Source organism: Amblyomma maculatum, chromosome 4, assembly GCF_055883805.1.
Source record: "Amblyomma maculatum isolate TAMU_Amacu chromosome 4, ASM5588380v1, whole genome shotgun sequence".
Lineage (NCBI taxonomy): Eukaryota > Metazoa > Arthropoda > Arachnida > Ixodida > Ixodidae > Amblyomma > Amblyomma maculatum.
In genome coordinates, this window is record NC_139347.1 from 139126452 (window position 1) to 139147341 (window position 20890).

The window sequence follows — 20890 nt, forward strand, 5'->3', positions numbered from 1 at the left end:
CGCCCAGTTTTCTATACTCAAAATGCTGTTCCGAATAGCCTAAAGCGAAGCCGAACGGAAATCGAGGCTGACCGGCAGCCCCAGGTATCTGCATTGTAATTTATGAATAGCGTGCTCTACCCGAAAACGAAGCTGCTGTAAACCTTGAAAGAAAAAAAAAAAAAAAAAAGCAGGTGGCGCATTACCTATCGGTTTCGCGAGTGAAATGCGTGCGCCAACCACCCTCTGCCCTCCCCCTCCCCCATTTTTTTTTCCCCGGTGGTATGATGAGGTTGTCCTAGACTTCATTTTCCTTGAGGACGTCATTGGGGCTTGGGATTTCACTTCCGTCTTCTTTCGCCTACAGCCAGCGCGTGATAAATTTGTTCTGTTTTTAAAGTTTCGTTTGGCGATCCCACCGCTCATCGTTCAATAAGACCTGCTGGACGAGTCGGTTCATTTGACACCTATTAGCATACCGTTTGCTCCACCGGAGCACAGGAATTCCCCCCCCCCCTCCCCCCCAGTGCGCACGCTTTGATTGGTCCCGAAGTGGCAAACATTTGCATAGCTCGAGGAGGTCCTGGTGTCATCTGGCATCCTCCATGCGAGCTACCGCGCGTCGGGACTGTTCAGTGCTTGTGCTATGGTGGCTAGCCACCATACTTGTGCTCTGGCGGCGACCGGGCTCACGGTACTTCGGTAACGCAAGCGGTAACACGTTACGCTAAATGTGGCTATTCACCGGGAGAGCTTGTAGCGCAACAGAAAAGACATCGGGACAAGCGCTTAAAAAAATGAAAAGATGCGCTATAATATGAAACCGCACGCAAGAGGGGTGAAAAATGTTCACCATTTCTAAAAACGTCGCAAGTGACTGGAAGAAGCGCGCTCGATGGCTTGAATTTTTAGATGCTTTTCGCATCCAAAAGAAAGAATCGTACTGCGTTGGCACCCCTTCGCTGAAGCTTACTCGAATGAGTATAATTTTTTTTTCTATATTTGTTTGTCTCTGGTAATTGCTTGGTCACTTGCACGGGTGCCTGCGGTGTCTGTGTGTATAAAAAGCAAAGACAAAATGGTAAATGTGTGCTTCATTCTTCAGTAAACCAGCTGACAGTAGCGCTTAGGACTGTTCGTCTGCTGTCCCTCCTCTTTTGTGTTGCACGCTGCAAACTTTCCCATTTCATATAACGCCGTAGGTCTAACCAGAAGCGTCGGTCTGTTAGCGCCCAGTGGCTGACGGTATCGTTGCATCTTTGTTTTGATACGCTGAGCTAAAAGCGCGGATTCGGCATGCCGTGAAATGCTTGCGTTCAGCGTGCGTGCTCTACTGTGTATCAAGGCAGCGTCGCATGAGCACAGAGAGCTTCCCGGTTACAGCGTCGTCTGTTCGGCTGCTCTGCTGACAAGACGCTGCTGGACGCTGTGATGTTATCACTAAATAAAAAAAAAAAAAGAAGAAATGGATAGCTGTACATTCCGTTTAGAAAGATTTTGGCCGTGTTTTTGACAAGACTGCTTCTAAAACACGGATTGCGCCACTGCTTCATTTCAAGGGGGTTTGCTCTCCGGACCGCATGCAAGTGTTTTCCCTAGTAGCACACTTTGTTGCCTCAATGTGGCTGCAATGTTTGCTTTCAACATTGCCTTAACGTGGCTAGTGTCCTCTTTTTACCACGTTGATGCAACATACATAAGACAACATTGAAGCAACATTGCACCAATGTTACAACAACCTTTAGTCAATGTTTAAGCCACTTCTGAAGACGATATTAATGCAACGTAGCTGCAACATTTTCTTAATATTGGTACAACTTTTTATTTGCACACATGCAACATTCCCATGACAACGTTAGTGCAATATTGCTGCAAAGCTATTGTAATGTTTCAGAAACTTTCAGGCAGCATTCCAAGCTACTGAAATATTCCGCCGCATTGATGGCCACTAGCTATCGATGCTTGCTGTTCAATAAATATAACTTGTGAAAGGCTAAACCATGTGCAATGGTATCGTCATACCACAATGGTTAGGGTAGCTTAAGGTCGCAAGAATGAGCAACTGAACATTACTCGTTGCCACACGGCAGTGCGGTGCAGAGGAGTACGAATACCTAAAAGGCTGCACTGGACAACACAGCTTTTCCCCACTTTTCAAGCCGCTTGCTCTGAATGAGACCTTAAATGTAATATTCATCAGCTCTGTACCAGTGCTCATTTAGATGCTATAAGCTGCTGTGACCTGAAAATGGCACTGAAAGTGATTATTCTGGCAATTAGAATGATTTGTATATATGCATGTGCATTACAAATAACCATCATTTGTTTTTTAGCACTATTTTATTTGTCAAGAATTTACTCAATTAGCCTAACAGCAAGCTTGATTCCAGTATACTCATTAGCTTGACATACAGCAGCTAGTTTCACAAATGTAAGACATTTACTTCAAGACAATCGTTTTATGCAGAAACTTGCAACAATCATACATAGCACATAGCCGATTTGGCTACTCAAGAACAGGAAGCACAAATAATGTCGATAGTTACTAAGCACAGCAGCATAGCTTTAAAATGTGCATGTCCCTCAACTTGAGTTTTACAAACATGACACTTTAGCAAATTATTAATTGCAGAAACTTGCAACAAAATATAAAACAGCAGTACTGCCTATTCGGAAAACGAAAGCAGATATATAACATACTGAACATTTACACAGGCACATTGCATAGATTGAGAAATGTGCCACATGGGCCTACATTTCACAGACAAGATTTATTTTATTTAATTACTTTATGAAGTAACTTGCAACAAAGCTACAAAACAACACACCGGCTACTCAGGAACAAGAACCAGAGATAATGTTTTGAACAGTTACTGGGCACAATAGCATAGCATGAAAATGCACCCATCACCCCTCAACTTGCATTTACAAATATAAATCACTTCAGTAAACTATTTACGCAAACACTATAGCACAGTGTAGCACTATTTTGTGCAGAAACTTGACACAAATATACAAAGTAGGAGTAGAACCTAGTTCAGTGTTCAGAAACAAGCAGACGTATTATGAACAGTAGAGTCATTACGACTAATTTAATCCTTCCTTCTTTGGACATGCGCCATTGCACTGGAAAACTACAAACAAGTATTGTCAGCATTTGACTGAACAATTTAGCATGTCTAAAAATGCTTGTGCCCTGGTAGCCTCCAGCTGGTCACGATGAGGGTCTCTTCCAAATCATGATGTCACAAGTGAAGCTGCATCCCTGAAAAAAAAAAAAAATCGAATTGCTCAGTTAAGCATCTTGGTGAGCACATCTCTAATTACAAAATTTTTACGCTGCTCTATGAATACAGACATGGACAGCTGTCGCGACCATTATCTGCTGTCACGACCATTATCAGGATTGACATCTGCCGAACAGTTTTCTAGTTGGTCGTTAACAGCCTCTGCTATTCTTCGTCGTTGCCGGATCGACACTTCGCTTAGCGAACACTTCACTCTCTTCATGATCTGCTGTCACGACCATTATCAGGACTGACATCTGCCGAACAGTTTTCTAGTCGTCGTTAACAGCCTCTGCTATTCTTCGGCGTCGTTGCCGGATCGACACTTCGCTTAGCGAACACTTCACTCTCATGATACAATGAATGTAGCACTTTACCAAACTATCACGAAGGGCATGGGTAACACGTGCATATATGCACTACTGGCTGTGTGCCAGGCAACACGTGTCCAGGGTTGCCAGGTTGGGCTATAAATAGCCAAATTGGGCTACTTTATGTTGTGGTTGGCGGGAAATATTGTTGGTTGGCTATTTGGCTATCTTTGGGCTATTGTGCATTTTCGCTTGAAAGGTCCAAACCATTTCAAAAGCCTTTTCTCCAGAAAGGTTTAGCAGTGGGCCGCGATGCTGTGTGTACAGTAATAGCAACCAGCGCACTTTTCTTTCCTAGAAGATACTGCCAGTGTACATTCTAGGCCCACACTTTGGTCTCACAAGCTGTTTGCAGCACTGCGAAAGGCAGCTAGGGTAACCTTGTCCAACCCGGATCATGTGCACAATAGGTAATTTGCTTCTGTGCATCTCTCGCCCTGCGAATTGGTGTTGGTCCCACAAGCTGTTTGCAGCACTGCGAAAGGCAGAGGTAACCTTGTCCAACCCAGATCATGTGCACAATAGGTAATTTGCTTCTGTGCATCTCTCGCCCTGCGAATTGGTGGGGGTAATAGTAGGAGCACAAATTATCTATTATAGTGCGCCGAGCACAATTGCCTATTCTAATGCACGAGATCCTAAATGGGCCAGGGCTTCCCTGCCTCACAGTGCTGCAAAATTCTTGTGAGACGAAGTATATATTTCGACTGTCAGAAAGACGGGCCTTCGCAGCCTGTGGTTCGATGAATGTTCGGCATAGGGGATTAGGGTACAGATGAGTGAATGGGGGACTTCGCACATGACGGGGTTGGTAGTGAGGTGTGCCTGGACAAAAGCTCGAAGCTCTTTTCCTTCCCTTTCCTGCTTCCCGGCGTTGCCGATGGTGTTAAAGTGGTCTATTGAATGGACAATTTGCAGAACTCAGCTTCTCTGTAAGGCTTGTTTTCCAACAGAAATTTCTCGTTCCAAGATGCGCCACTCATTATTCGAAGAAACGAGCAGACGGAAGTCTAGCTCGTTTTAATTTCCCCTGCACCACTGGCAACCACTGATTCCGCAGCAAGAACTTTGAGCACAGCGGTGGAGGTTTAACAGTCCGCATATAGTGAAACGTGCTTCTCGACGCCACTATGGGCAAATGGGCGAAGTACGCGCGGACGTACAGAAAAGAATGGGAAAAAGATCCTGCATTCAAAGGTACGTTGACCATCTTTAATGTTTTAGTGCTTGTTTGTACCAGTCCAAAAATTATGTTCCGCTTTTCGGAGTGCATTCCATGTGACCATGCCAGTCTCGATCATTAGCGCGTGACAAATTTTTCTTTTTGATTACAGATTGGCTTACGCGCTCACCCTCAGGGGATATGGCCTTTTGCACAGCCTGCAAAACAGAGCTACGTGCACACGTGCAAGATCTGAAGGCACATAGAAAAACCGAAAAGCATGCTAGAAGCATGCAGTCGTCGACTGCACCCGAACAAAGGCAAATGGATAGATTTGTCACCTCGCAGCCAAGGGCCGCCAGCAACAGACATGAAGCGAAGATTGCGGAGCTGCGTTTGGCGGCGTATGTCGCCGTACATGGTTCGCTTGCTACCGCTGACCACCTGACGCCGCTCATCAGCGACTGTTTCAGAGATTCGACCACTGCGTCGTCGCTATCCATGGGAAGAACCAAGTGTACGGCGTTAGTGAACAAGGTACTTGGACCAACCTTCAAACAGATGCTTTTGGATGAGCTGAAGGGAAGAAAATTTTCGTTGATCCTGGACGAAAGCACAGACGTGTCTTCGGCAAAAGAGCTTGCCATTGTGGCAAGGTTCTACTCGAGCGAGAGCAGCGCAATTGTAACTGCGTTCCTTGGACTAGTTCCAGTTCTGGACGCATCATCTGGAGGACTTTTCTGTGAGTTGAAAAACTTCCTCGACAAGTCTAATCTCTCTGTCAGTGACTGTGTGGGTATAGGAACTGATGGAGCCAGTGTGATGTGCGGGCAGCACAATAGTCTGTACACAAGAATGAGGGAAGTTAACCCAAACATCGTGTTGGTAAAATGCGTATGTCACTCCCTTCACCTTGCTTGTAACGAGGCAGTGGATGTACTACCCACACAGATTGACTACCTTGTTCGGGAAACCTTTAACTGGTTTTCCCACTCTCCAAAGCGTCAAGAGTTTTATAAAAGCATTTATGCTGCGATTAACTCTGGATCAACCCCCAAAAAGTTGGTTGGTGTGTGTGCGACGCGTTGGCTTAGCATTGCTGGTGCTCTCCGTGCAATTCTTGACCAGTGGCTGGAACTGAAGGCGCACTTCGATGTCGCAAAAACAGCTGAGCGTTGTTACTTAGCTAAAATGTTGAGTGAGATGTACAATGATGACCAGAACTTTTTGTATGTGCAGTTCTTGAGCCCCATTGTTAACGAATTTGACAAACTCAACAAAGTATTTCAGAGTGAGGACCCTGATCCATCAAAACTTTTCGAAGACTTAAGCTCGTTTGTGAAGTGTTTGCTTAGGCGGATCGTACTTCCCGATCATGCATCTCCCGATTCAGCTTGGGAAAGCCATTTGATGCATGTTCGAGCCTGTCAGCTGGGAAGCGTCTTTCGCGACTCCTTAGAGAAGTCTTCCCTCGGCGACGACAAGAAAATCGCCATTCTTGAGCGTTGCCGAAACTTTTTGGTCGCTTGCATCAAAAGCACATTAAAGCGCCTTCCAACAAATTTTAAGGTATTAAGTGAACTTCACCTCTTGCACTGCAACAATATTGCCAAGTTTTCTTTTGATGCATTCTACAAGGCCTTTGCAAAATTCATAGATCCATCAGTTGTTTCTGCAATGGAATCCGAATACTGCCTTTTGCAATGTAAGCTTAGTGAACTCCGAGACGACTCCGTGACAGTATTTTGGAAAAACGTTCTGCGTTCCAAAAACAGTGCTGGAGTCAGCCTATTTCCGTTGCTGTCGGAGCTAGCCATTTCTCTACTCACGCTGCCTGTATCCAATGCTGCTGTGGAACGAGTGTTTAGCCATGTCACTCTAACAAAAACCGACTTGCGGAACAGAATGTCTTTGGAAACCTTGGAAAATATTTTGCATGTGAAATTTGCACTGCTGAAAAATGGTAAATGCTGCAAAGACTTTGTGCCGTCAGATATTTTTTTGGAGCGCTTCAATACCGCCGCAATGTACAGTGAGTGATGTTTGGATACTCTTTTTTACATTCATTTGGAAGTGAATTCAAAACTTCACAGCAGACATGTTAATAAATGTTTGAAATAAACTGTGTACTGTAACTATGAAGTTTTCTGTTTTGGCTATTTGGGCTATTTTTATGGTTCGACGTTTGGCTATTTTTGGGCTACATCGAGCAAAAAATTTGGCGGGTCACGCTGTGAGTACCTGGCAACCCTGCACGTGTCACAGCTCAACAACGTAGGTTAGAAATCACTCACCACTGATGTTATCCTCTGTGCAGGCCTCCGTCATTTCAGCTGAATTCTTATGAAGCCGCAATGCAACACAACAGCAAGAACACGGCGACCACAAGAAAACTATGCTAGAATAAGGGAAACACACGTGAGCCATGGAAGAAGGAAAATGCTCCATGCACGTGAAGAATTTGCCGCGATCGCCGCTTACACGAGGTTTGGCAGGAATGGCTCTCGGCGAGGCCGCGATTTCGACTTGATTTGGATTCGCGATGATCTTCATGACCGTTAGGCTGCGGGGCATTAGAGAAAACAGAACTAAATTTCTTCAGCAGTTTTAACAGTTATGTTATAACTTTAATCCGCATGTTTAATTGAAAGATAATGCAATCTCAGCAGTCTAAATATATTGCATATAAACATATATATTTCTATTTCAGTGTAACAAAGTTCAGTACACTTGTACTGTTCATCGCATGCACATTACATGCAAGGTTGCACTCAAACTAAAAAATAAATAAACATTGTCATGCGGGGAAGTGACAAGTTCAATGGAGTGACCTAATACCGGCTTTTCTGCTTGGGCTGCAGAAATAGAAATAGTCTGAAAGAATGACAGTTAGCCAATAAAGTAAATGTTATAGCAATGTCATCGTATGTGGTTCAACATTTATACATCATTTGAAAATATTGCTGCAATGTGGAAAGACAACTTTAGAGCAACATTGCCAGCATGTTACTTGTTAACATTGCAGCAACGTTATTGAATGTTGAAAGTTTTCGCATTATGTTGGATAAATGTAGTGCAATGTTATCGCAACATTGTACAACATTGACAATGTTGCTGCAATGTTACAGAAACATATTGTGCTACTAGGGTTGTTTTTCTTTTCTTGCTGAAAATGGCATTTCATGCCCACGTTGCGGCGCATTGGCCAAGACGCGTACGGGCGCCCGATTTCTGATGCTCCAATTTTTTTTTCGCAAATGAATATGAGAAAACATGACTGATCGAATGCAACCAATTGGTTTCTTGGCTAATAATGAATGCTTGTATGTGGAAACACGGCCTTGCGTGCAAGAATAAAAAAAAAAAAACGCGAAAAATAAAAGGCGGAAAGAAAAAGAAAATGTGAGGAAGCCGTCCCCATGCTGAGAGTTGCGGTTTTTCCGCGTATATATTCAGATTCCTGTTGCCGTGTCTAACGCCTGAAGGGAAACGACTGCTGCTCCAAAAGACAAACTCGGGCTGAGTTGTTGACGCTGATTTTAACGATAGCAAGTGGAGCTTTGTAAAGAATAAGCGGCATTAGAATGTGACCGATATCTTTTCGAGCTCAGCACGGAAGGGACACAGAGGCGAGTCTGCTATTCTAGACCAGAATCGCGAAGGGTGCGCAATTTTCTCTGGCATCTGTAGAATGAAAGAATTAAGCGCATCGTACTTCCACTAAATGTCACATATATATCTTACACACGGTGCACGCGTGTGCATGCACTGTTATCACTCACCTCGCGTGATTGCCAGGCTGCAGAGCCGTATTGAATGGCCACTTTGGAGAGATAATCGTCAATTAGCGGGAACAGTCCGTGAGATTCCGTCACTTCTCGCGAGATAAATGCCAAACAATGGAAGGCCACGTGTCCCCATTGTTGATGAAATCTTCCATAATTTATTGGATGCTGCGGGCACTGCCACCCTTTTAGGTCCGTAGCAAAAAGTGGGAAACCTGACTCTGGGCAGTGTCATTAGCGGGAGTTAATTTTACGATGTAAAACCTCGATGTGGGCTAGTTGGCACCTATATGGAGTCGACGTTCGGGTTCACTTGCTGTGCTTGGCATGCAGTCTGGGGTTCGCGTAAAATTCCCAAGGGGCTTTAGGTTCGCGCTGCGGTCGTTATCGGCCGGTAGGCGCTTTGTCGAGGCGCCGCCAAGTTCTTTAAAGCGCCGCTGGAATAACGCTCTGTGCCAGTTGTGAAAGGATTACACACAGTTATCGGCAGCGGTGCGATTGGCGGAGATTCGCATATTCGGTGGTGAAATATAGAGGAGCTTGTATACCTGCAAGGTGTTTCAAGGAATCCCGGCGCTAATTCTTGAAGGGATGCTTTTTGAGGTGCGAGCATGGCTTCTGGTGTACCATATTATCAGTGTCGGCGAGCATCATAAAATCGGTGAATAATGCTTGCTAGCAGGATGCACGGTTAACGAATTTCTCTTAACTGTATATCTGTTACGTTAGGATCCTGGATGCAATTAGTTTTATAGCCGGCCCTAGTAATAGGCATATGTTTTTAGGCTTTCGAAACACGATTGCGACAAATTTTGGCTGTCCCGTGCTGAAAGAGGCGCTCTTTAAACCAAGCAGCACCGCCATCGAGTGCGGCCATATATGTTGTTCCGCGTGGACTAGCTGGAACAGCGAGCAGCGTCGAGCACCGCAGCGCAGGGAGAAGGTCACGTGCCATAATTGTAGTGCTCAGAGCACGGGCTTTTCGAAACCGCGCATCTTTCGGTATGATCGAGATAAATAAAGTTTGTTGCGCTACAGGTCCGTGGCTCATCACATTTTGATATTCTCAAACTGACATGATATTAGCAAAAGCTATAGCTACGACCTATTTTCGACCACACGCCTAGCTGAATAGTTCAATATTAGAAGCCGGTTAAGTAGCTTACTTTGAGCTCGGTGATACGAAAGCGGTTTATACGAATTTCGGGATGATACGAATTCGTGAAATTTCCCGCCCGGCTGGTGTGCATTGCGTACAATGTGCAGAGTTTCGGATGCTCCGAACTCACTCCCGTGCCACTACGGACGATACAAATTCGTTCGAAGTTTGACCGCATCCTTGGACACTCTTTGCACACGTCATTGACTCCGCGATTGCCAGCCGCGCTGTACCCACCGTGACAAGTTTGCGGTGGCACACGCGTCGCCGACGCTGCGATCCCTAGTTGCGCTGTGCACCGCGGGTAATTCGCGGCGGCGCATGCGCCGGGCTTATAGGACTCACAAAATCGCTGATTCCGCTCTTTACGCACGGAGCAGTTTGCGGCGGCACGCGGTTCGTGCACTGCCGCACATCGACGACGTCGCGATCGTCTGTCGCTGAGTACGCGCCGGGATTCGCAAGCTGTGGCCGTGCGTCTTTCGCGACCGTTGACAGCTATGCGTAAGGTCCCTTCCCCATGCGTATTTATTGCTGTTTGTTTTGATTATACGAATGTCCGGATGATGCGAATTTTTTCGCGGCCCGTGCGAGTCGTATTACCGAGATGCTACTGGTTAACATTATTAATCGTGTTTTCTGATGCTCACCAACATTGTTGCGGTTATGTTGCAGAAGCCGACTTTATATCTCAGAATGCGCACTTTTAAAAATTAGTGGCGGAATTTTTGGCTTGGTGGAAAAAGCGGCATCGGCGTGGCTGGAAGAGCCCGGTTGGTTTAGAGGGGTCATGGTGTAGTCATGACATTGCACATAGGGATGTCGATGAAAGAAAAACTGAGTCAAGTGGTGCAGTTGAACCCCTGACCATTGGATTGTGAGCCAGGCATGCTACTGTTGTTCCACCTAGGCATGTTCGTTTGACTGGGTTAAAAAAAAAGTACTGAGTAATGGCAGCAGGTTTGTTGATGTCTGCAATAGGGTGCACTAGGAGGCCCCCAAGCGGCTCCAGGGATCCTTTAACATTATTTTGTCATATTCTTAAAGAGGTAGGGATGACAGCGGGGCAAAATAAGTTAGCATAGTGTTCGGGGCAGTCATCATCATCATCATCAGCCTGAATATAACCACTGCAGGGTGAAGCCCTCTCCCATATTTCTCCAATTAACCTGGTTCTATGCTAGCTGCATCCACTTGATGCCTGAGAACTTGTTAACCTCATCTGCCCACCTAATTTTCTGCCACCCCCTGCTACGCTTTCCTTCCCTTGGAATCCAGTTTGTTACCCTAAGCGACCATCGGTTATCCTCTCTTCGCACTATATGTCCAGCCCATGCCCATTTCTTCTTCTTGATTTCCACTAGAATGTCACTAATTTGAGTTATTTCTCTGACCCACTCTGCACGCTTCCTATTTTAACGTTACCCCTACCATTTTTCGTTACATAGCCCTCTGCGTTCAGGACAGTAGCACACTGTTAAGGGGAACATATATCCCCGAGTTGTTCCTTCCTGTGTATTCATATCATTAGTGCACGAGTGGTCTCCTCATTATCATAATTAGGGGCGTAAAGTCATAAATGCTGACCGAGATTGCACTTAAAAGCAACAGGTCCAGTGGGTTTGTGGCTGTAATATTTGGTAATTCTATAAATTTTAAATGAACAGTGTTAGAAAAGAAAATATGAGGGTCGTTACTTTTCAGGCACTACTCATAAAAAAGGGCAGTGTTTACGTTTGTTCTCTCAGTTTCTTGACCTACTCTGCATAGCTTAATCATTCCTGGCCCATATTCCGAGTTTGCATCTTTTGAGAGGTGTCATTTTCTGCCTCACTTGATTGGTGAAAACGTAGGAAGCAGATATGTCAGTTCTGTTGTGACTATGAGCAAGGTGTTGCTGCATTCTACTTGCAGCAAGTAAACGCTCATCAGTGCCACGGGGCTCTTTGCCGTTGCGCATTGCACTGCAGTCAGATTTTGGCCAGTGCTGCCACAGATGGTGAATAACAGAAAACTAGATAGATTCTTTTCACAGCACTGCATTTAACATCTATCCCGAGGAGGAAAAGAGGCGAAAATGATTTACGATGTGTGCTCACTCGCTGTACAAAGCATGCTGGCTGCTTTGCTGAACTAGAAAATGCCTTGACGACTTGCCGTCTGCAACATCGTTAAAAACAATTTCTGCTGGTGCAGATGGTTTCTATTCTGTTCATGTAGGTGCTGCAAAAACCGCAAGACGCCATTGTTATGCTTTTTTTTTTTTTTACCTCCAGTAAAAATTAAAAGAGATGGGCCAAGAAACTTCTTGCTTTGTTTTTCTTCGTTTATGCTGGGAGATTTCGCAGACCAAGTTTGCAGAAGTTTGTTATGATGTGAAACGCACATATGAGCATGGACGTTTGGAAAAATAACTTGTGGGCTAACTCGCTTAACCTAGCTGGGAGCTTCAGCACCGTGGCTGTTTAGAAGCATTAACCGGTCAGAGTAAATCACTGCATCAATGTTTAGTAACCACTCCTGCATGCTCCCGGGAAGGGCCGCAGAATGATTAAATGAAAATAAACAGGCATGCAAGAAATCTCAAAGTGAGGGCACGAAATAGGTGTTTTTTTGCTGAATCAAAGCGGCTCACAGTATATTCCACATACATGTCGACTTATCATTACTTTTTTCTGAAATAACCATCCAAAATTGAAGAATCATGGAGTAAACCCCCGTGATGTGTGTTTGGCTGAACTGCAGTGGCCACAGGTAGTATGCGTCCGTGCAGGTAGCTGTCCCCAGCGGTCTGTACGAAGCTCGGTGCATCCAAAAAAGAAACAAACTGTTTGTATGCCAATCACCTTGCTGGCCTCGTTACTAAGTTGTTGCGCGTCTGTTGCTTCGATCTTAGTGCTTGTCACAATGCCGCGGGAAATTATGAAAAAGAGCATTCTGTGTATGCGTATAGTCTTTGTCAAAAGTTTATACCCCAAGAGTTTTGCTTCTGAGCCACACCGTGTGGCTCATAATGCATTTCCAGAGCTCAAAATCTCCTGAAGGTAAGATTTTTTATTGTTTTGATTGTCCTACCTTCTCTAGTGAGGACTTCCATGAACGCTAAATGTGCACCATTACACGGCTTGGAAGCAGACTCTCCCTGGGCTCTAAACATTTGACAAAGCCTGTAGATATCCAGCTTTAGTCATATAGCTAGGGCATTTTTTTTCACTTTTTGCTGCAAGTTTGGGAATTGATTTATATTAAAAGGCGATTAATAGGCACCAATTTGCAATAGGTGCAGAAGAACGGTGGTTAGTGTTTCTCGCCCGTAATGCTGAGTTCGAAGCAAGCGGGCAGTCTTCGTATTGCATGACGTTGCTTGTTTGCTTGGTTACTACTGCATGAGCAGTAAGTTTCTTGGTTTTGAAGCCTCTGTTACCTTCCACTTGGCAGGTGGAATGAGCCACCTGTCACCTACCATAGTTGGCTAAGGAAGGGGCACCTGTCACGGTTGGCAGGTGACGTGGAGGAAGAGAAATCTCCCCTTTTCTCTTGTAGGGGAGAGGCGGAAGAGACAAAGGAAGGTACACAAAAACTTGCCTCAGTCAGTCTGATTCCCTAAATTCATGAACAGGGTTAAAGCTTCGGGTGTATAGGTGAAACGTATAAACTATTTTTCATAATCACAACTTTTGATATGTACCTACCACAGCTGGAAGACCCATCTGCCATGATTTGTATATGTCTTGCTAAAGGCATGTCACCATGGCAAAAGCACTGTCATGTTTCTGAAACCCCTGCTGCACTTGACATGTCACGAAATAAAGAGGGAAAAATCTTTTTTTTTGTAGGGGAGTGATAGAAGATGGATATAACGAATAAAGTTGCATCATTCAAATTGACCGCTACCAAATTAAAGAAGAACAAGGTTTAGGGCGCATAGGCTAATAAAGACATTTCATAACCACGGCTTTAATTGCCTTCACAGTCTTACTCATCGCACTTCGTACACGCACTACAAGCACGCAACTAACGTTTACATCATTGCACAATTTGTAGTAATCATCACCTGCAACTTTTTATCACTTCCTGAATGTTCTTGATGGATGATCTTGCTGATGGAAAAGTTTCAGCTTAATTTGCTTTTTCTTGGCAGGCGGCAATGCGTGCAAGGTTTTGAACTGGAGCAGCAGTGGTTGAGCTAGTGAAATGGCACAAAATGCTCATCATGTCATGCAGAGAAACATACCTCAGTTGAGCCATTCAACCACCTCAGTGGGCGTGGCTGTCTGAATTGGGTCAGGGTAGTTTCTGACAGCCATTATATTTTTTGGTATTACAATTGATACAGTAAATTTGTAAGAGACAAGTAAATATGGCTAGACAAAGATTTTGTTTTGGCTTTTCAATTTTTATAATAGCAAGCATCACATTCCACCACTGCCATCTGCAGAACACCACATGCACTCCACAAATTGCAAAATATTGAGAAATTAGAACACAGCGAGCCGTGCCACTAATGGAAGAAAACGGAGGTTCAAACTACTGTCTTTTTTTTTAATTGAAAGCAAAGTAAATTTGTGCCTCAGTGCTTCCTAGAACTGCTTCCATGAAGGCATACAGTGGCCACAGGAAACATTGGTGTGGAAAAGCACGGATAATAGCTGTAATTAAGGTGGCTGATTTTTTTATTTACCACAGAGTTATCAAATAGACAATACACCACATTTTGTGTATTCTGGAATGTTTTATAGTTTTATTATGGTTTTTCACTGCCGTTGATAAAGAATTTACACTTTTGTTTGTTTTTAGACCATTTTCTCTTTGTTTTTCTATTTCATGCATTAATTTTAAGTATTTCAGTTTTTTTTTTGAGAAAGCACATTTATTTAGCCTCACTTATATATTTTATATCAAGGTTGTATCGAAAATGAATGTACTAAAAACATTTTTTGGCAAGTGTATGGATTGCTTGCTTCTCTGTAATCCTGCAAGAGTTTTAGAAACTGCAACAAAAGAAACCTACTGATAGGCATTCCTAGTTGCAATAACTATGAAAACAGGCTATTTAATACATTTTACATATTGTGGAGTTTTGTGCTGGATTTTTACTTTCTGTCAAGCGGTGTCTCGTTTCTATAGTTTCTTTATCAGAAAATATTAAGATTAGAGATTTTGCATAAATTTATTACACATTGTTAAGGCATTTATAATTTTTTGTGGCTTCAAAGCCAATTTATTCAGCTGGATTTTGGTTACATTGTGCAGAGATGGAGCAAAAACTTCATTTCTTAATGAATAATTTCTAAATCTATCAGAATTGCCTTTTAAGTAAACAAATCAATTGTGCTAACAGCTGATGTCACTGAGCATATTTACTGGAATTGCATTCGTTGTCATCTTGCTGCAACTTCGTTTTCCATCTGATGTGCAGGTGCTGGTGCCATGCCTGTCCCTGCAGAACATGAGCACAGCTGTGCGCACCGAGACTCTGAACCAGAACATGCAGCTGCGGCTGTCTGACAAGCCGCCACCGACCAGGGCCCTGACAGGGTCACCCCTGGTAGGCGGAGGGGGCTATAGTGTGGCGTGCTCCGCGGCCATGCTTGCATCATCACCGACACGCCCCGAGGAGTCCACACCCGCGGGCCACCGCGGTGTCAGCAGTAGCAGCAGCAGCAGTGCACTCCGTGAGAACCCCCTGACCGTACTGCTGGCCTGGATGAACGCGAAGGACGCGCACCTGCAGCACTACCACAGCTTCTACCTGGACCTGGGCTTTGACGTCCTCACAGTGCGCACGCTGCCGCTACAACTGGCCTTCCCTGCCTCGGGGGCACAGGTGAGCGCCACATCAGGGAGAATATCGGAGAGTTGCGTCTCTCACACTTAATGCACAGTATGCCAAGAATAAGGGAGTTCCTAAAAATGTGCAAATACAGTAACTTTAAAATGGTTCCATTGAAGCAACACTAGCTGTTGTGTAGAAGTTAAAAATATATTTTCATCTATGGTATGCCTTCATGCACACTTGTGAGAATGACTCAAGTGGCACTTATGTGCACAGTGAGAAAAGCAGAAGCATCTTCTTTTCAATTGGCTAATCTATATGAAAGCACTCGTGTCTGGCTATTTGCTTAGCTGGTCATGCCAAACCATGTCCTGCACTCAACTGTTATGCATCTGTGGTGAAACAACCTTCTTTTTTTTTTTTTCTTGAATTCCTTGTCTGTGTACTGATCTACACAATAGCATAGTAGTGGAGTTTATTGCCTACAGATGGTCTGTGGCGATAGCATCACACTTCGGGTTTTTAAGAGAGTGGGAATTGCTTAATCCAGCTAGCATGTTGCTCAAGTTCAATATTGGCATCCTGTGTTCTTCTAGCCCTCCTGCTGTATATTCCAAACTTCATATTCTTGCTCACTACGGCGCGGACTATGTAAGAAACTGCTATTTCAGGTTTAGCATAGTAATGCGCTCCAGTTTATCGTTATTCTGCTCTCAGAAACGGCATCTCTGTTCTAGGCAGGTCATGATGTCGCTGTGCAGGTGGCAAAAAACAAAAAAGGTAACGTTTCATTTTGCATGCTTTCTCACTGCAAAGTTTGCTCAGTTTCCCCAGGTAAGCACACGACGTGACTGAGAGTACTTTATTAATTAATAAAAAACAGTGCCATGAAATAAAAAAAAAAAAGATATAAGGTGGACCACGACAACTATCATTTGTTTGAGACGTTTTTATTGAGACGAATTCTTCTTTCTTGGCAATCATCAGCCCATCTTGGTGCTTTGTGCCTGGCTAATTTAGGATGACTGAATGAACTGAGGACTTCTTTTACATGGGGATTAATAAGATTTTACTAGTCTAGCCTACATAGATGTGGTTACATGGAATGCAGGGATGGGTCTGTCACGCATCAGCTCAAGAGACGATGCCGTGCAACGTGAGTCGTCTGCTTTGTGCTTATTTGAGGGTGAGGAGGAGGACGGCGGCTGGCAGGCTGGTGCGCTTGGTGCTCGGCGCATCGTTTGCGTGGCTCGAGGTTGGCAGTTTCGATAGCGGAGAGTTGATGCATTGCTGGTGCAGTTGGCGCCATCTATGGGAGCCTCTTGTAACTTGCTTTCTTTTTTATGGCTTGCCATCGTCATCCAGCAAGAAAATCGTGAGTCTCTTTGGGAGCATTCTTGCCCTTTGGGATTGTGCCAGCATGGGAGTCACATCAAGGCACTGCTGGGTTTCTTGTTCTTCAGTTTCGTTCCTTTGCTTTTCTCCCATTTCAGCATTTCCTGCACTGGCTCTGACTCTTTTCTTGCTCTTTTTGGTTTCCAGTTGCGTTCATCAGTGGCCTTCTGATAAAAATGTGGTTCCTTCTCGGAACACTTTATCCCACGTTGACGTCATATGATCTGTCATAGACTCTATTTGTCACGGTTCGTTCCTTATTACCATGGTCCGCTTCGTATAATTCGGACAGTCACATCTTGTCCTTCTTTCAGGCTGGGCAAGTCCTTGGCATGTTTGTCATGATTGTTCTTTGTCTTCTTGCCTGTCTCTTGCTGGTCATGTTTATTGTTTCGGGTTGTAGCAGGTTTGCTGTCATCGGTAATGTCGTTTTTGTGTGGTGACCTATTGGCATTTGTGCTGGGCTGACATTTAGTCATTGTAGGTGTGTGTTCCAGAAGTCTACGATTGTCAATTACGGTTCTGAATTGCTTTCTTCCGCCTTTTTCAGTAGCATTTTGCCATTTCCACAGCAGATTCTGCTGTTCCATTCAAGCTGGCATAACCCGGACTTGAGGTTGAGGTTTCGGGCGAGAAGTTCCAGCTTTTTGCAAACTTCTCAAATTCTTCGCTGGCAAATTGAGGTTTGTTGTCGCTCTCTAGCACTCTTGCGATCCTGTACTTGGCGAAATGAGCTTTCAGCCTGAGGATCAGTTGGTTTGAAGTTGTCGCCTTCAGTTGATCGATTTCCCAAAAGTTGCTGAAATAATCACCTGTAATGAGAAAGTTCTTTCCTTTATGCTTGAAGATGTTGCATCCAATTCGTTCCCATGAGTAATTCGGTTCCGGATGAAGGATGAGAGTCTCTCGCTGCTGGGAACATGCATGCTTGACACACTTCACACCTCGCAGTGTAATCCTTCAGTTCTGCGTTCATCCTTGGCTAGAAAACAGATTTGCGAGAGTGTTGAAGACTGCTTTCGATTTCCATGCACGATGATGAAGTTTCTCTTTAATTTTATGACACAAAGACATGGGGATGAGCAGTCTTAATCCTTTGTAGATAAAGTTCTCCTTCTTGTGAGTTCATTTCTGAATGGGTAGTAGATGCACATGTCTCGCGGCACTTGATGTTTCTCTCGGGATCATCCTGACAGTTGAATGATTTTATCTTTTGCAGGAAGTCTGCTTTCTTCTTCGCATTGCGAATTTTTTCCTAGATTTCATTTTGCACTGGCTGGTAGCTCACAATGTTGGTGCTTTCTAGTTGATGTTCACAGTCTGAAAGGAATATCCTTGACATTGTGTCAGCTAGAAGTAGTTCCTTCACTTTCTGTCGGTGTTGGTACACTGCTGGGGAAAGATACAGGTTTGCCTTCTTGAATGAGTGCCGCTGCAAGTCTGAGGTCACTGGCATCACACTATATTTTAACTGGATTTCGCATGTCGAAGTATGCAAGAATAGTAGCTATTATTAATGCATCCTTTGACTTCTGAAACGCTTGTTTTTGTTCTTCCCAATGCCACGGTGTGTCTTTTACTGTGAGCATTCTTCGTGGTTGCAACACTCGTGAAAATGTTCTCGGAAGGAGTATGGAGAGGTAGTTAATCATTCCGTAAAAATACTGCATGCCTTGGACATCAGCTAGTTGAGGCATTTCTTGATTTGCCTTTGTCTTGTCTGGATCCACTTTCAGTCCTTATTTCCTTATTTTGTCATTATGTGTCGAAGGAAAACTATTGTGCTTGCACGAAGTTGTGTCTTAATCTTGTTGAGACGTATCTGTCTGCATCGCTTAAGAAGGTTTTCGAGCTCTCGGTCACAATCGAGCGTCTTTTTCAGTTTCGCCAGCTCCATAGATGAGGATGTCGTCTGCTATGTACAGAACTTCGTTGCCTTCAAGTGCCATTTGCAGTCTTTTCTGGAAGATTTCAATGCTTACTGCTGGTTCAAATGGTAGGCGGAGCCATTGATTTCGACCTTTGGGAATTTGAAACGGGTTCTTCAGACTTGACTCTTCATCGGGGCAGCATTGCCAGTATTATTAATTTAAACAGCGCGAACAAAAAGACAAAGGACAAGATAAAAGAAAGCCACAGTACAAGCGCTGACTCACAACTATGCCTAAGCCTTTACTCCAAGGCCCAGATAAGAACAAATATGACGAAAACGAAACAATCACATGAAACGACTCCTGGGTTCACCTGCTGCACAAAAGTTACTTAAAAAAGACATCTCTTTGCTTGAAAGAGCAAGAGAAGTCTTGCCGACACACTTATTGTCCGTTGAAATAAAATATGATTCATCTATCTCTCTTCTCATCTTTTCTTTGTGGTGATACAAAATCCCAGCCTGGTCGAACCTAGGAGTACATTTCTTCTTCTCCTTCTTCATTGTTTCACATGAATGGCAATATGAGACTAGAAATGTTTTGTCCTTGCCATTTTCCAAGTTGTTCCGCTGTTCCAGTAGTCTCTTGTTAATACAGTGTCCTGTTTGTCCTATATAACAGGCTCCACAAGAGAGTGGAAGCCTGTACACAGCACCAGTCTTGCGTCCAACAAATGGGTCTCTATGTTTCACCCCACATTCTTGCTTCTTCAATTCTTTTTCCCTTTGAATAGCCGGGCAAATCCTCTTCATCTTGAGCGGGGCGGTCAATGGGACATCAACAACATACCTCTTGCGTACATTTTTGAGGCCATGGAAAATTCTGTGCACATATACGGTACTACCGCAACCTTCCTCTTCTCACCCATGCTGAGCAGGGATTTCTGTCTGTGCGTTCCTCTGAGACTCTTCAGCACCCGGCAACTGGCCTCATTAATAACCGACTCCCGATAACCGGCCTTTGCAATTCTTGTCAATTGCCTTTCAAAACTCTTGCCCATGCCGTGGTAACAAGATTTCTTCAACGCATTTAACAAGCATGTGTTGATCATACATTCTTCACTAATTTGTAATGCCCCGAATTGGAACTTAGCAAAGGCTTCACCGATCTCAGGTTGTATTCCCAACAAACATGATCCTCATCGAACTGAATCAATAAATATAAATACTGTAATCGACCGTCAACTGGTTCTTCAACAGTACAGTCGACTCCTGTTAATACGAAGTTCACGGGGACTGCAAAAAACTTTGAATTAAACGAACTTCCAATTAACCATAAAAAACAAAAACAGCATCTTTATTAGTAACGAAATCGAGATTTTCTCTTAAGAAAAATAGTCGGTCATCTTGCTTTGCTTCTTCTTGCCGAATTGCGCTGCTTAAAGCAAGTTCTGCAGGCTGTAGACGTGGTGGAACGCTTCTTCCGCGTTACCTTCAGCGGCAAAAAAGCGCTGCACGACAGCAAGGCCCGCAGCTATATCGGCAGCCTTTGGTTGCGGCTCGTCTTCAACGTCGTCGTCGCTGTCCTGGGTCGATTCCTGGGGCCGAATAATCTCTACGATCTCGCTATCCATCAGCGCACCGCACGTTTCGACCGCCTTGTCTACGGCGACGTACTGTTCATAGTTGACGTCCCCAAGAGCATCACCAAAATCAGTGCCGTCAAGCTCGCTTGTTGACGCTTCCTCCGAAGAAATCGCAGAGGCATCCCCCAAAGTTGCCACAAAACCACAAGCCCCAAAGCAGTTTGCGATCGTGTCTTGCTTTACACGATCCCATGCTCGCGCTAACATATGCATGGCACTGAGCAAGCTCACCTCGTATTTTGTGGAGTTGTCCATATACAAAACCATTCGCTCGAGGAGGTGCCGCCTGTACAGCACCTTAACATTCTTTATGATGCCTTGGTCCATTGGCTGCAAAACAGATGTTGTGTTTGCAGGCAAAAAGGCAAGGCGTATAGCACTCAAAGCTGGCACATTCACGTGAGCACTGCAGTGGTCCACAAAGAACAACACCTTGCGGTTCGAGGCAGCAAACTTGCGG

General features: G+C 44.4%; 1 protein-coding gene across 3 annotated transcripts in view; it reads left to right on the forward strand.

The window, feature by feature from the left end:
- Positions 1-20890, forward strand: part of LOC146193151 (transmembrane protein 53-like) — an 81324-nt gene that overhangs the window by 41678 nt on the left and 18756 nt on the right. For all 3 annotated transcript variants that reach the window (XM_084602587.1, XM_084602586.1, XM_084602588.1), the window contains one exon: positions 15163-15570. In XM_084602587.1, the coding sequence (XP_084458713.1) occupies positions 15163-15570 (408 nt within the window). The remainder of the gene's footprint in view (positions 1-15162; positions 15571-20890) is intronic.